The sequence below is a fragment of the Heptranchias perlo genome, chromosome 21 (assembly GCF_035084215.1).
Source record: "Heptranchias perlo isolate sHepPer1 chromosome 21, sHepPer1.hap1, whole genome shotgun sequence".
In the NCBI taxonomy this organism is placed as follows: domain Eukaryota; kingdom Metazoa; phylum Chordata; class Chondrichthyes; order Hexanchiformes; family Hexanchidae; genus Heptranchias; species Heptranchias perlo.
In genome coordinates this window covers 33707689-33722174 of record NC_090345.1, presented here as the reverse complement: position 1 = coordinate 33722174, position 14486 = coordinate 33707689, and the positions used below count along the sequence as shown (strand labels likewise).

At 42.9% G+C, this 14486-nt stretch overlaps 1 protein-coding gene across 1 annotated transcript in view; it reads left to right on the top strand.

Annotated features, from left to right (window-relative positions):
- The first annotated feature begins 631 nt into the window (after window positions 1-631).
- dntt (deoxynucleotidyltransferase, terminal) overlaps window positions 632-14486 on the top strand; it is a 187238-nt gene continuing 173383 nt past the window's right edge. Inside the window, exons 1-2 of the mRNA XM_068002427.1 lie at window positions 632-843; window positions 9697-9871. Of these exons, the coding sequence (XP_067858528.1) occupies window positions 632-843; window positions 9697-9871 (387 nt within the window). The remainder of the gene's footprint in view (window positions 844-9696; window positions 9872-14486) is intronic.

Sequence of the window (14486 nt, the reverse complement as noted above, 5' to 3'; positions counted from 1 at the left end):
TTAGTTCTCATGTGCATAGCGCATATGTCAGGTAAGGGAATGATTGGGCTCAGTGATGATGCTCTCTGCAGTCAAGTAGCCTGATATTACCTCAAGGCTCACGCATGAATAATGGGCTCTTGATTGAGATATAGAAGGGTGTGCTTACCTCATTGAGAAGTCAATGTCATCAGGCGAGGAAAGGAGAAACATTGGCACAAAAAATTTGATTCTGTTTTATATTTTCAATTTAATGTTTAATATTTTTGGATTCATTTTTTTGTTTTATTCACATTTTTAATTCTGCAAGTTTTTAATGTTATGAAGCAGAATTACACAAATATATAGAATTAAAAAAGTATTGAATGTAAAGTATGTAAATTTACTCTTCTTCACTCTTGTTGCTTTTTTATTGTTGTGGGGGAATGCAACTGCAGTCCCCAAAGGGTTAAAATCAACAAACTTTCTTCTGTTGCTTGTGCAGAAATTTGATGACCCCATTCTTTAACTGGTTTACAGTGTTTAAGACAATCAAAGGAGGTGACATCACCGGTGGGCGTAGAACTGTATGCAGAGCAAATGCAGGTGACAGAGGCTTAATGCACAGTAGTTGGCAGATAGTGTAATATTTATATCAAAGTAATCCCAAAAAATGAATTCAATAGAAAAACCAGGAGTAATGGGAATCATACCTAAAAGGAAGAGGCAGAAAGTAGCAGAACTCTGCAGTTCATACAGTAAACATGAAGTCAGATTTCAAGATCTGATCATGTTTATTGTAGAAAGAAAAATGGGATCAAGCCGAAGAATGTTTCTGATGGATTTAGCACGTAAGAAAGGATTCAGAGTTGATGATGTCCTGAGGTATGTCGTTCTACACTGTGGCTGATGTGGCTGTAGCTTACCTGTCATTTTCTTAATGTGCCTCCCTCAGATTATGTGAGAGAAGTTACACATAGCACGATAAAGAATACTAATCAGTTGCTTTCTAAGGATTGTAACCTTTAGCCAGGTGACATTCTGAAAATCTATATAAATGCACAACAGAAAACTATATGTAGCAGGTTTACTACAGTTTAATTGTAAAATACTTCCGCTATGTAGTTTTAAAAATTTTGTTAATCGTGGCATTGGCGTATAGTCCATTGCCAGTTCTATAACTAGTATAGAACCCGTAGAAAATAATAATATTTTTTCTAGGTTCCTTAATGAAAGAGATATGTTCAGCATATTGATGGTGATGGTGCAATATCAGCATTCCTTTATGACCAAGGAAGATGTTTTCTCACAAGCATTACAAGTACAAATAGTTTTTAAGGTATTTCTAATGTATGAAGATACACTCAAAGCACAACAAATACTATTCAAGTCTTGCTCTCATAGTTTGTGAACCCTTTGATTAGATTAGGGCATCGTTTGCTCCCAGGTACTTTTCAGAGGGGAATTATCATTTATCTGGAAAATGAACTAAAGATTTACTTCCATGGAATTATTACACAATGCATTGGATGAAAAGTACAAAAAATGCCAGTTTGATTTCATTTCACTAGTTTTGTACAAAGTAATTAAAAATGTAATCTCCCCAAGCATGGTTGGCATGGCCAGTAGATCAGTTAGCGTGACGATAACTAAGCTGGCATGCTTTTGTTGACTAGAATTATATGCATGAAAGAAACACTCGCAGTTAGTGTCTTTTTGTGTTTTCTTCTATACAGTTTAGAATGTTGCCACAAGGTTACATTTTGTGCCAAATTCAACCACAGTCATGAGTGTAACAGAGAAATGATGGATGAAGACAGATGTCAAAATCCCCAGTGGTATAGCTAGGGTGTACGTGACAGGAAGATAGGGGCTTAATAATTGTAAATTATTTTTCTCCAAATAAAACCACAGGAAGAACTATGAAATTTCAAACTGTAACTTTACACATGAAGTATTATTTCAAACTGAAATTTTACACAAGGAAGAATTATTTTTCTTACAGTAAATGTTACCATCTGGCATCAAGGTAATCCAAACAAGTATGATCTTAAAATTAAAAAACCATTAAGTAATCACTTGCACCACTTTGTGAATGTTAAAATGTGTGGGAATAAAACAGACAGTGAATATTATGACGGCTCATTTCAGCTTTTCTTAAAATGTTACTTTATTTATTTGGAGTTCCCAAAAAGCTGAGAAATATCAGTGGTGAGGGAATGGAACATCTTCATCTAGTATTGGTTATAGCCGAGCTTACTAACCCTCCTGCATTTGTCCGGAATAACACTATTCAGTGCAATATTCAGTGGAAATTCTCCAGTAACAAAAGGCAAGAGACCACTGTAGAGATACAATTTTCCCAGCATCCATAATGCAAGTGAAAGCCATCTATTGAACTACAGGCACTGTAGTCTTAATGGAGGCTTTTAAGTTGTGCTTTGGATGCTGGGGTAGCCCTGCCTCTGAAGTGTTTTCTTGGTTTGCCTTGATAGAGAGAAAGAGAAAGAAAAATGACTCATGCAAATTCCACAGCAGATAGAAAAAAAGAGAGAAAACAGAAGCAAAGAAGCTACATTTTCACTGCTGCATCAAAGTGAATGAAAGGCTTGCACCAAAGAAGACATTCAGCTGATCACTGACAGAATCTCAGCAGCAGCAAAGAGCCATGGCCTCACCATTGGCTCAAGAAAACGGAGATCAGGTAGCAGCTGCCACTGGGAATACCTTATATTCCAGTTCTTATTGTATGAGGCCAACCGCTGTGGCTCAGGTAGCCTATTTGAGCAGTGTTCTCTCTAATGATCCATGCATTGATCAGGAAGTTCAAGCATGTATTAAGGAAGTGTTCAATTCAATACTCATGTATTGAATTGAACACTCAATTCAATACATGAGTGTTTACATGAACACGTATGGAATCTGCAAATTGTCACCTTGAAGACCTAGTTGAACGTCTATAATGCAAAAATGTTCTCAACTTTTTGTTTATCTGTGAGGTTTGGGCATGCTACAGGTACCTTGTGAAGGAACTTGACAAATTCCATACACACAACTGCACAAGATAACCAATATATCTAGCATTGACAAATCCAAGCGACATTTGGACTAGTCACATCATTCAAATGCCAGGCAGTGGGCTTGTGAAACAAGTGTTCTTCTGTGAGATAAAAATCGGCACGTGTTCCTTTGGCAGGGGGGTGGGGGGGCAGGGGATGTGCAGAAGAAGCAGTACAAAAACATGCTCAAGTGTGCAATGTCCTCAATGACAGAGGAGAAGACACTGGAAGGCTGTGATGGTGTGCTGTTCTAGCTGCTAATATTTCATACTTTGAAAATAACCATGAGTAGATATTGAGAAAACTGCAAAACCATGTATTGTTATAGTCATTGGCTGACTCCACTGACTCTACACAATGACCAGTGGGAGAAAACCGTGGATTGGCACACCAGGATCATCAGCGACACCGGAGAACCTGAGAAACTTGCTGATGTTCTAGTCACCCTCGATACAAGAAACAACTGTATCTGTAAGTTTCTCCACTCAGGCAGCAACAAAAGAGCCATCTTATTTACCTTACAACACTGCTGTCAAAGACAGGTTTGCCATTGGCAGCAGCATTATAAGGTATATGCATAGAACTATTCTTATTTGAACTTTTTCTTATGCTAGCAACTCTTCCATAGTGTTGTTCAGTGAGTTGAAGGATCTGCCATGGCAAGAGGGGATGCTGGGATGTGGGAGAAGGAGGCACATTTCCACTGAGAGAATTTGGAAAGAAGTTTGTAAAAGATCTCTTCGGAAACAGTGAAATAAGTATTTTGTGATTGGTTCATGGAAAATTAATAGTATTTTCCTTACACACTGCAGGGAGATAATTAAATAAATTTGTTCCCTAGCATACCATGCTTATGTAAATAAATAAGTAAATCTCTAAATGTAAGATGGGGGAGCAACTCTTTTCTGTCCATCAGTTTAGGATGTAGATTTTTATAGTGGATGCTAAATATATATATAACAATTTGCTTTTATATAGTACCGTTAAAAAAAAAAGTCCTAAGGTGCTTCATTGAGCCGTAGGGAAAGAAACGGCCACCAAGGATATATTAGGAGGGGTGTCCAAAAACTTGGTCAGATATCAGAATGAAGGAGAGAGAGGTGGGGGTATTTAAGGAAGTAATTCCAGAACATAGCGCATTATTGGCTGAAGGTATAGCTGTCCATGATAGGGTGGAAGGAAGGGAGATGCAAAAGAGACCTGAGTCGGAGGAATAAAATACTGGTGCTGTACCTTGTTAGTTTGACTATTAACTAACAGTGATGGGGCTAAGAATCTGCATAAACTCAAGACTCAGGCTACACATATAGACACAAACCTCCAATTGAAAACATTCTCAGAAAACTGTCTAATATAGAAAATGTAATTAATTTCTTATAAATGTTATAATTTATTAAGTATTATGTTACCAACTATCACAATATCTGGACACCTGACTGTATCATGTGATGATCTCTATCTTTCTTTTGAGCAAGTAAGACACATAAGGCACCTCATCCTGAATGAGGTATGGTCTAGAAGTATTTCTTGGCCACGTCGGGAACCTCTTTCTGACTGGGCAAATGGTCCCTGGATAAATGCCTTTTCAAATTCAGACTGTGTGGTGATGCATGTCTTTCTCTCTCTCTTTCCCCAAATCCTTGGGTGGAGTTGGCCAGCTCCAGTCCCATCCACCTGGTACTTCACAGGGTTGCCTGGATAGTCAAATCCATGAAATTATTTGGTGCATAACTTGCCTTCACCCTGCATGCCTCCAGTGTGCTTGGTCCCAACCCAGCACTTCCTCTGCCTGAAACCACCACTAATTCTGTTCAGATGGGAGAAACCTGGGACTTCAGGCCACTGTCAGTGACTCCTGTAGATGACTGTGCTGATCTAACAAAGCTTGCTCTTATTTACCTGGCCTTGACCTCTTCTTTACTAAGCTGTTTGGTCATAAATCCTTTGGTATCTATGTCATTCCCAATAAAACCTCAAATGGCATGATCAAAGAAACCCCCACTGCTCACACCAACTATTCGACCACAACAGGCACATTCTTTAAACACTTCACAAGACTACCACGTGTGAGATATTCCAGCTAAACTCTGGCGACAGTTATCTCTATACTTCGCAAATTCTCTGAACGCAAGCAACAATGCCCCTTGCATACTGGTGGGGCACCAGGCATGGATGCACTATTGTGAAGGAACATCCAGTGTTCTGTAGACCCATTGTCTGAGTCCCATTCGCTGGACTTGCATATAGGTATTGAGACATTGGACTCCTTCATGCTCTGAGCCACTGTGTACCAGCTCTCTGGCAGGCTGCCCAGTGCACCTAACATTTCCTGGTAGATGCCCATCAGGCATCTTCGGTAGCCTGGGCCCTCGAACGCTGCATCTGAGTCCCGTGCAGCACAGCTAGTATGTGATGTCGCCCTTTGGAGAGCTGGCACCTGTGGCGTCCTATCCCCCTGCTCAAGCTCCTACACACTTGTGCCTGGTGATTCACTGTGTGATGACCTCTCTTCTAGCCTAGCCTCTAAAGTATGCGTGGTGCCAATCTCTGAGCTAGTGCTTGCTAGGGTCAAATTGGGTGACGGTGCATTTTCAGGAAAGCTGGCCTCCTCTTACGGAAGTGGCAGAGGTGCACACACATTTGCAGCACCGAAAATGTTAGGGAAGGACAAGGGTTATCTTTCATTGTGAAGGGAAAGCAGAGAGAGATGAGTGGCTGGTGAAAGGAGCTGCAGTTTGTCATGCAGAGTGTGTAGGATGAGATATAAATGAGAAGGGAAAAAGACGGTAAGGTGTGAAGAGACACTGCACATTGTCTCCTCCAGCATTGCCACTCGCCATGGCCATGACACTTTCCCTGCCTGTGATGGCCAGCACATTCTCTTCCTGAGGGTACAGGGTGTGCAGTAGGCTCGGGCTACTCCGGTGGCAGCCTCCTAGCACAAGTTGTATGTGACCTTCACCTGCTAGAGAGAAGGGAGTGTGTAAATGACAGTCTTGTGAAATGTTTAGAGAATGTGCCTGTTGTGGTCGAATAGTTGGTATGCAGTGTGTAAGATGTGAGATGTGGGGAAGTGAGGGTTGCAATAGTGATGAGTGTGTAAATATGAGTAGAAGGAGGTGGAGTGAATTGTGGTGTAGTGCTTGTAGAGGAGTGAAGGGAAGCAGGGGAAGGGAATGTTTTGAGCAGTGAGGCTGGAGGTGGTGGAGGTGTGAGCAGAGAGTAAGAGAGCAGGATTCTTATCTTGACAACTCTGGTGAGGTCATTGAACTTTTTTCATCATTGCAGCCATATCCTGGGAGCTAAGCTCCTGACATTGACCATCTCTGCAACCTCTCCCTACTGGCGACGGAAGTTTTGCCTGGAGGGCTTTCTGCCCCCTTGGGGGGAGCAGGATCTCCCTCCTTCAGTCCACTGCCTGGACCAGGGACTCCCACGCGGCATTGGAGAACCAGGGTGCCCCGTCTGGTCCTGTTTCAGCTATTTTTTCCAATCTCTGAAGTTTCCTTGTGTGTCTGCAGGCAGAGTGCACCTCCCATTTAAAAGATGCTGGTTGCCTTTAAGTCAGAAACACCCGATATCCTGCTCCTCCCCCCAACCGCCCCAAATAGTGGTACAGCCAATGAACAGTGTGGGCAGGGATCATTCCTGAATCATAATGAGCTGCCAGCACCAATTTTACGTGGTCTCTGGGACTACATGAACAGGCGCATGCTGCATGCCCCCTCCCTCCTGCCCCCTGCCCCCTGCCCCCTGCATGCCCATTTTCAGGCACCATTGAATTTCTGGGCCATTTTGTCCAAATCTCGACTAAATCTAAATTGCACAACTAGCAATCCACAGGGGGCATGATCCCGGCTGTTAACCTAGATCACAGAACTCCACCACTGACCCCGCCAAAGTTGGCATGGTCAGGGGGCCTGGCCTGCAGGAGTGAACCTTCAGTGGTGTGGTGGCAAGGCTGGGATGCCCCCTGCCAAAACTGAAGGATGGCTGGCCCACTCGGGTAGGTGCCAGGCACCCCCCTTCGGGGAAACATTCGGAGTGCCCAAGTGGCACCTTTACAATGAAGACTGCTTCAATCCTCAACAGTTTTTGGGTTTCTCATAGTTGGAGGTCTAGGCCACAACCAAGGATCAAAAATGGAGAGCAATGCCCAGCTAAGTGACTGAGGTTGGGGGAGTACTGAAAGCCAGGTCCCAAGCTTCTGAGATAGGATAGATCTCTGGGAGAAAGTGTTGCAAGGATTTGCAACACTTTGGAGACAGTTTCCTGAAATTCTGCAGGGCTTTTCCCTGACTTACATCAGGTCTCTGCCATTTCTCCGGGTGTCCTGAAATTATGGCAGGAGACCCTGAAGAATTTCAGAGCCAAAGTATGGGTAAGTTTAATAATTTTCATATGCATTTTTTTGATGTTTTTATGTTATAAATTGTATCTTTAAGTTTATATAGTTGGCTGGCTCAAAAAGAAACATGTCCACTGAAGGAATTTGAACAAGTTGTTTGAGCTATTTGATTAGTTGGTTTGGTTGGTTCGTGAATGGTAGCTTTGAAACAAAATGGAGGGAATTTGACTGTTTCTTCTTCCTTACGGGTACATTGCTACTTGTGATTCATTCACATTTAGTTCACTGGATATTTGGTAACTTAATGGAAAACTGGTTATTTGAGCCAATCATGATGTTTTTGCCCTCTGGATTCGTTACGCTTTGAATGTATGACATCCTGACATTTTTCAGATGTGATGCCTTTAAAAGGTGTGACACTAGGGACATGTACTGGACTCAAGACTTTTAATTATTGAGATATATTCTATTTTTACATGATGATACAGAAGGGCTGATTTTTTAAGATTGGTGCTGTCAACAGGGAATCTAGCTCACCAGCTGATCATGTAAAGAAATCAGAAGCATGTGGAACTTTATTTTCTTCTATGTGCGGTTTTCTCTAGCAAAGAGCTGGCACAGACACAATGTGCCAAATGGCCTCCTTCTGTGCTGTGAACTTCCAAACCTCCATGGTCCTGTAGCTGGCAAAGCTCCCCGCTGGCAGTGTGGATTAGGAACATCATCCCAGTATTGTATGTATTTTCCATGCTCATGTATTCTATTTTTAATTATTATGCAATAAGAGCGAGGAGCAGATGAGAAATGCATTTTATTTATGCAACTGTGATAAGTGAACAATTTTCTATGTAACTAAAACATGTTATGTACACATATTTACTTATGCAACTGTGGTGTATTTACTTATGCAATGACAATATATGACAGGCACTAACATTTCTCTATTTAAATACTTCCGGTAGGTAAGGAATGATAAATTTATGTGTGGAATGAATTTTTTTCATACCTCTGCGCAATGACAATGGAGATCCACTTGTTTTTGTAATTATCTTTGAAAAATCTAATTTGCTGCTTTTGCTCAGTCACCTGTTTCTTGGATCTGTGACTTTTTCATCACTCCACTATTGACGGCCATGCCTTCAGCTGCCTAGGCCCCAAGCTCTGGAATTCCCTCCGTAAACCTCTCTGCCTCTCTAACCTCCTTTAAGACACTCCTTACAACCTATCTCACCTGTCCTAATATCTCCTTATGTATCAAATTTTGTCTGATAACACTCCTGTGAAGCGCCTTGGGACGTTTTGCTACGTTAAAAGTGTTCTATAAATGCAAGTTGTTATATTATTCATCTTTACAAATCTTTCTGGCAGCATTTTTTTTGTCTTCATAAAATCAATTTTGTGCTGCTATTTGGAGGTGTGACTGAGGCACTGCTTTTAGTTTTCTTTAAGAAGACATCCATTGAGGAAGTGAAGAGTAAAATATACCAAAGGAAAAAGTGAAACACTAACATATGGGGGAAAGTATGAAAATGTGCAGCAAGTATTTGGGAGAGGGTGAAGAATACCAAAGAAAGCTTTAAGACAAATAGAGATATTCATTGATGACAATAAGAGAAAGTGTGTGAGAAAGAGGGAGGCAGGAAGAATGGAAGACAAGCAGAGAGACAGTTACAGACAGAGACTTTCACTTCTTTCTGAGAGAAATGTGAAGGAAGATGGGCTAGTATTATCGTGTAAAGAGAAAGTCAGTATGGTCTGCATCAATAATGGTAATTTGGATTACATGTGAAGACTGAAAATAAACACCCCTATTCTGTTTCCTGTCTGATAGTGTTTGAATGACTAAAATTAAGTTGTGGTGCCGCACAGTTCAGCCTGACGTACAAGAAGCTAAATTTATAGAGTTTTAACCTTTAATCTTGGCCTGCCATTTTTCTGCATTTCCCCTGGTAATTCATTGTCCAACTAGTTGATTTGACTCTGCATACATGTCTGTCTAATTTGAATGATTTTTTTAAAAAGTCAATTGTCGATGTTTTGGGTTTTTGCTGAGAATTACATTGCAACATACCCAATCATTTTTTGCAGTTCTGACATAACAGAGCTGTATCTTAATTAGATTCACGACTTGTGTGCAGAGTGCAGACTCCAGGGCAGGTATTCTTAGTGGTTGTGATGCCTCAGTAACTTTAACTCCAGTCATAAGACACTGTACATTTTACTTTGAAGGATTACCTCAATAACTTGCAGAGATGTAATGCCACTTACTGAACATCACCAATTAAAAAAGATAACCATAATATTCTAACTGTTACTCTTTTCTTTCTATAGTGATTCAGTCACACATATTGTGACAGAGAATAATTCCTGGAATGAGATTTGGGACTGGATTCAAAACCAGAAGCTGCCAAATGCAGACAAGATTAAGGTGCTTGATATCTCCTGGTTCACAGACAGCATGGGTGCTGGTAAACCTGTGGATATAGAGGAACGGCATAGACTGCAGGTACATTTTATATCCCATAAATAATGGGAGGCCACTATTTTCCAGTGCATGAGGCCAGTTCGTTTCTGTAACAAAGAAGATTAAAGATAACAGTTCCACATCAGTCAAACATTTACTGCACAATATCTTAAACAAAATTGAAATCTTATTGTGTTTTTGAGGTGCACTGATTCCTTGAAAATTATTAACCCTTGGGAAGCCAGTTTCTGCTAGATTCTCACCCAGTCATCTAGCAGTTTCAAAGGCACTGGTAGTAATGAACAGTACAAAATGTATGTGCAATAATATTCATATGACAGGCCTGACATCAATAAATACATTGCAGTGCCAGGCAACTGATGCACTGAAACTGTTAGTCTCTTTCAATATCAACTATGTCACACAGCAATGATTTTTGTTCCCCAGATTTGTGAAAATAAATTCTACGGTTGGGTCTGGTAGCTTGTTCTGAGTTCTTGATTTGATGCAGCCTGCTTTTACTTCAAAATATATTTTTAGGAGAGTGAATTGCTGCTGTTTTGACATGTAATGTTGACTTTATGTTGTGAATTGGAATGCACTTGCAATCCACCCACTGGTGTTTTTGCAGCTTGGACATAACAGCTGCATCTTGACACTGATGTGCAAGTAGTTGACTCGACTCCATCTATATTGAAATAGATTGTTTAATGAGTCAATTGTTGGTGTTTTGCTGGCGCAGTTTTGACTTTATGTATGGATTGAATTGCAGCACTCCCACTGTCATGTTTTATAGCTCTGACATGACAGAGCTGCAAATTCTTGGGCTGGGGGAGGGCGTAATTCGGGATTTGCTCCTTTGTGAAGTGAGAAATTTCTGAAGGGACCGCTTCATGCTGGGGCTCCACTGGAGAAGCGCTTGGCATAAATTCCGTTCAGTTTCAGGGTACATTGAGGAAGAACCCGCCTTCCCAGTGGCAGTTTTGCACTGCCCTATTCTAACGCTGCTATGTGCCACATGAGGGCTTGGAGTCTGAGATGTAGACGACTGATGCAACATATTATGAGCCTCTTGGGATGGAGATTGTCCTTCTGTCAGAATCTCCAAGTCCTGGGATGGATATGAAAAAGGTTGGCTCTTTATCATTGGCTCTTTGGCAGCCTGGTCTAACAAAGATGAAGGCTTCTGCAAAGTGCTGATCAGGTGCTCCTCTGTGCTGCTGCTGTGAGGATCACAGCCTTTGCAGCACACACACCAACTTCCCGATTGGTACTGATACTGGGAACAGGATTAAGGTTACCAGCGATCAGTGGGAGAACAGACCTCATGGAATCAGAAAGATCCTTAAATGGCTGGAAGAGAGTCATTAGAATATTCTTTAGTCCCTCTGTGATGCTGCTCTGCATACGTTGTAATCTGGTAGACAATGACCTCTCTAGATGATCCCCCAAGACCGGTAATCCTTCATTCTGTGCCTCTGCATTGAGTTGACTGACTAGTTTGGATCTCTCATGAAGGAGGGGAGGGTTTTCAGCTGCTCCTTTCTGTAGGCCGTCCTGTAATGAGTTGAAACCTCCTCAGATGCTGGTGTACAACAGGGCAGTGAACTCCACCACTATACTAGCCTTTGCTGCACATCCTGGGAGAGGTCAGGCAGAGCTTCTGTATATGTCTGATGCTCTGCTAGCATCTTTTTCTTTATGGCAGGACACATGATATCATCAGCCATTTGCTCTGCAGCCAGGGAAGGACATATCTTGCTCCTCCACTCAACTACATCAGGATCCACTTCCACATCTACGTCCTCTATTGTTACTCCAACAATGACCTCCCTCCATTCTGTAATTTGGGCCAGCAATGCTCCCACACCAGCCTTCGAAAAGTTAGAAGCTCACTGTTTTCTCCAGCTGTTACCTCCAGCCATTTTCCCAAATTATCCGGGCTCCCCTGGTGTATTTGGCGCCTCTGCTGACTGGACTCCAGCCTTTGTCCCACCACCATTAGTTAAATTAGCTGACTCTGGAACTTCTGTTGGGGTCAGGCTCCTCTGATTTCGGGGGAAATGAATCGTGTTCCAGTGGAGCGAGGCCCCAGGAATTTCCAGGCCCATGTTTCAAAAATACAGAGGGGCCGATTCCATTGATGGTGCAGGTGGTTGGGCCTCATTTGAATGCTGCCAGTGCTCAATGAGTGCTGACTGGCATATCGCTGCCTCGGGGGGTGGGGGCAAGAAATCTGTTGGATTCTTCACCAACCACATTGGTAGTGTCCACTTAAAGTGGGGGGGGGGGGGAGAAAATCCCAGAGGTGGGGGACATGGAAGGGCCGGCAGCAAGCCAGAATATTTTTGTGGGACCAGGAAGAGCATTCATCCTTCTCCTGGCTGCACAAAAATCATTTTGAAAACTTACCAGCAATGTTTCCAGAGCAGCTTCCAGCAGTCCCTTAAAGGACCAGCGGTTGGGAGGTCTACGTCCAGTGCCAATGGGCTGAGTGTGTGCGGCACACCTCTGCCCTGGCCAGCCTCCCAACTTCCACCCTCCGTATAGTTATCCAAAACACTGCAGCCCATATTCTAACTCACACCAAGTCCTGTTCACCCATCGCCCCTGTGTTCACTGACCCAGATTGGCTCCCAATCCATCAATGCTTTGATTTAAAAATTCTCATCCTTGTGTTCAAATCCCATCCATGGCCTCACCCCTCCCTAGCTCTGTAATCTCCTCCAGACCCAGAACCCTCCGAGAACTCTGTGTTTCTCCAACTCTGGCCTCTTGTGCATTCTTCACTTCCTTCACCCCACCATTGGCGGCTGTGCCTTCATCTGCCTAGATCCTAAGTTCTGGAATTTCCTCCCTAAACCTCTCCGCCAGCCTCCCCTCCTTTATGATGCTCCTTAAAACTTACCTCTTTGACCAAGCCTGTCCAAATATCTCCTTCTTTGGCTCGGTGTTAATTTATGCCTGATTACTCTCCTGTGAAGTGCCATGGAGCGTTTTACTACATTAAAGGTGCTATATAAATGCAAGTTGTTGTTGTTGCTCATTGGTACCTGAAAATTGCATTAGATCCTACACCCGGCATAGGACCCTGATTTAAGTATTGTAATAAGGGTCCCGCCTGTTTCGGGCGGGAACACTGGCTGCTCATTTCGAGGCCCACTCGAAAAGCGAGTCAGGCAGGCCTCGGGTGGTGAGTGGGTGGTAGGTTTTTAAAAAAAAATCGTGTCCACCTGCTGCCCCATTTTTCAGCAGACGAAAATCACCCCCAGGAACTCAGTAGCTTGGTTTGGAGACTCTTAAACATGGCGATCAGTTTCACACCCCTGGCTAACTTTAAAAATCAAATTTGAACCTGGTGGTTACTGTGGGCAGGTTGGTGGTAGCCAAGAGGAGTCGGAGAAGCTATACAGGGATAAAAAACAAACGAGTGAAGCTTAGTGTATGTTTTAATAACCCTGGTTCAACAAGTGATGGTTCATTCTGCGTTTGAACTTCTGCATAAAAGGCGACGATGCTGCTGGGAGAGGGGTTCAGTGGCAGAACAGGTGCTATGTGAACCACCACTGCTTGTATACTGGGTCTTGGATTAATACAGAATGTGGAGGTGCAGCTGCAGTAGCGCCAGTGTTCCTGGCACAGACACAGATGTCAGACTTACATGCTGGCAGTTCTTGTGGTTGTATTCAGATCACACCCTCATAGAAGACTGACTATCAGGCTCACCTCTCGACTGTTAAAGACGACAATTTTATCTTCCTCGTCTAGTTCACTGATCCACTTAAATTTGGATTCCACAGAGTCTTGAAGCAAGAAAAAGATAGGCAGAGGATTTGAAGGACTTTAAAGTAGCTGCAGGTGACAGAGTTGAATGGTCTTCCACCAGCTTTTCTAACTATTTATACTGTTATTTATTTTCCGAGAAAAGCTTGTCTATTGTCACCAAGGTGAGCAGCTGAATAATTTTGTTTATAAAGTAGAGGAGAGTAACATACAGCTACTGTTTCTGGATAGAATTGTTGAATTGATCTTCTCATTTGTCCACCCACTGTCCAATTCTATCTATGGCATCATAGAATCATAGAAAGTTACGGCACAGAAGGAGGCCATTTGGCCTATCATGTCCATGCCGGTCAAAAAAGAGATATCCAGCTTAATCCCACTTTATTTTTATTCGTTCATGGGATGTGGGCATTGCTGGCGAGGCCAGCATTTATTGCCCATCCTTAGTTGCCCTTGAGAAGGTGATGGTGAGCTGCCTTCTTGAACCGCTGCAGTCCGTGTGGTGAAGGTTCTCCCACAGTGCTGCGACAATGAAGGAACGGCGATATATTTCCAAGTCGGGATGGTGTGTGACTTGGAGGGGAACGTGCAGGTGGTGTTGTTCCCATGTCCCTGCTGATCTTGTCCTTTTAGGTGGTAGAGGTCACGGGTTTGGGAGGTGCTGTCAAAGAAGCCTTGGCGAGTTGCTGCAGTGCATCCTGTGGATGGTACACACTGCAGCCACTGTGCACCGGTGGTGAAGGGTATGAATGTTTAGGGTGGTGGATGGGGTGCCAATCAAGCGGGCTGCTTTGTCCTGGATGGTGTCGAGCTTCTTGAGTGTTGTTGGAGCTGCACTTATCCAGGCAAGTGGAGAGTATTCCATCACACTCCT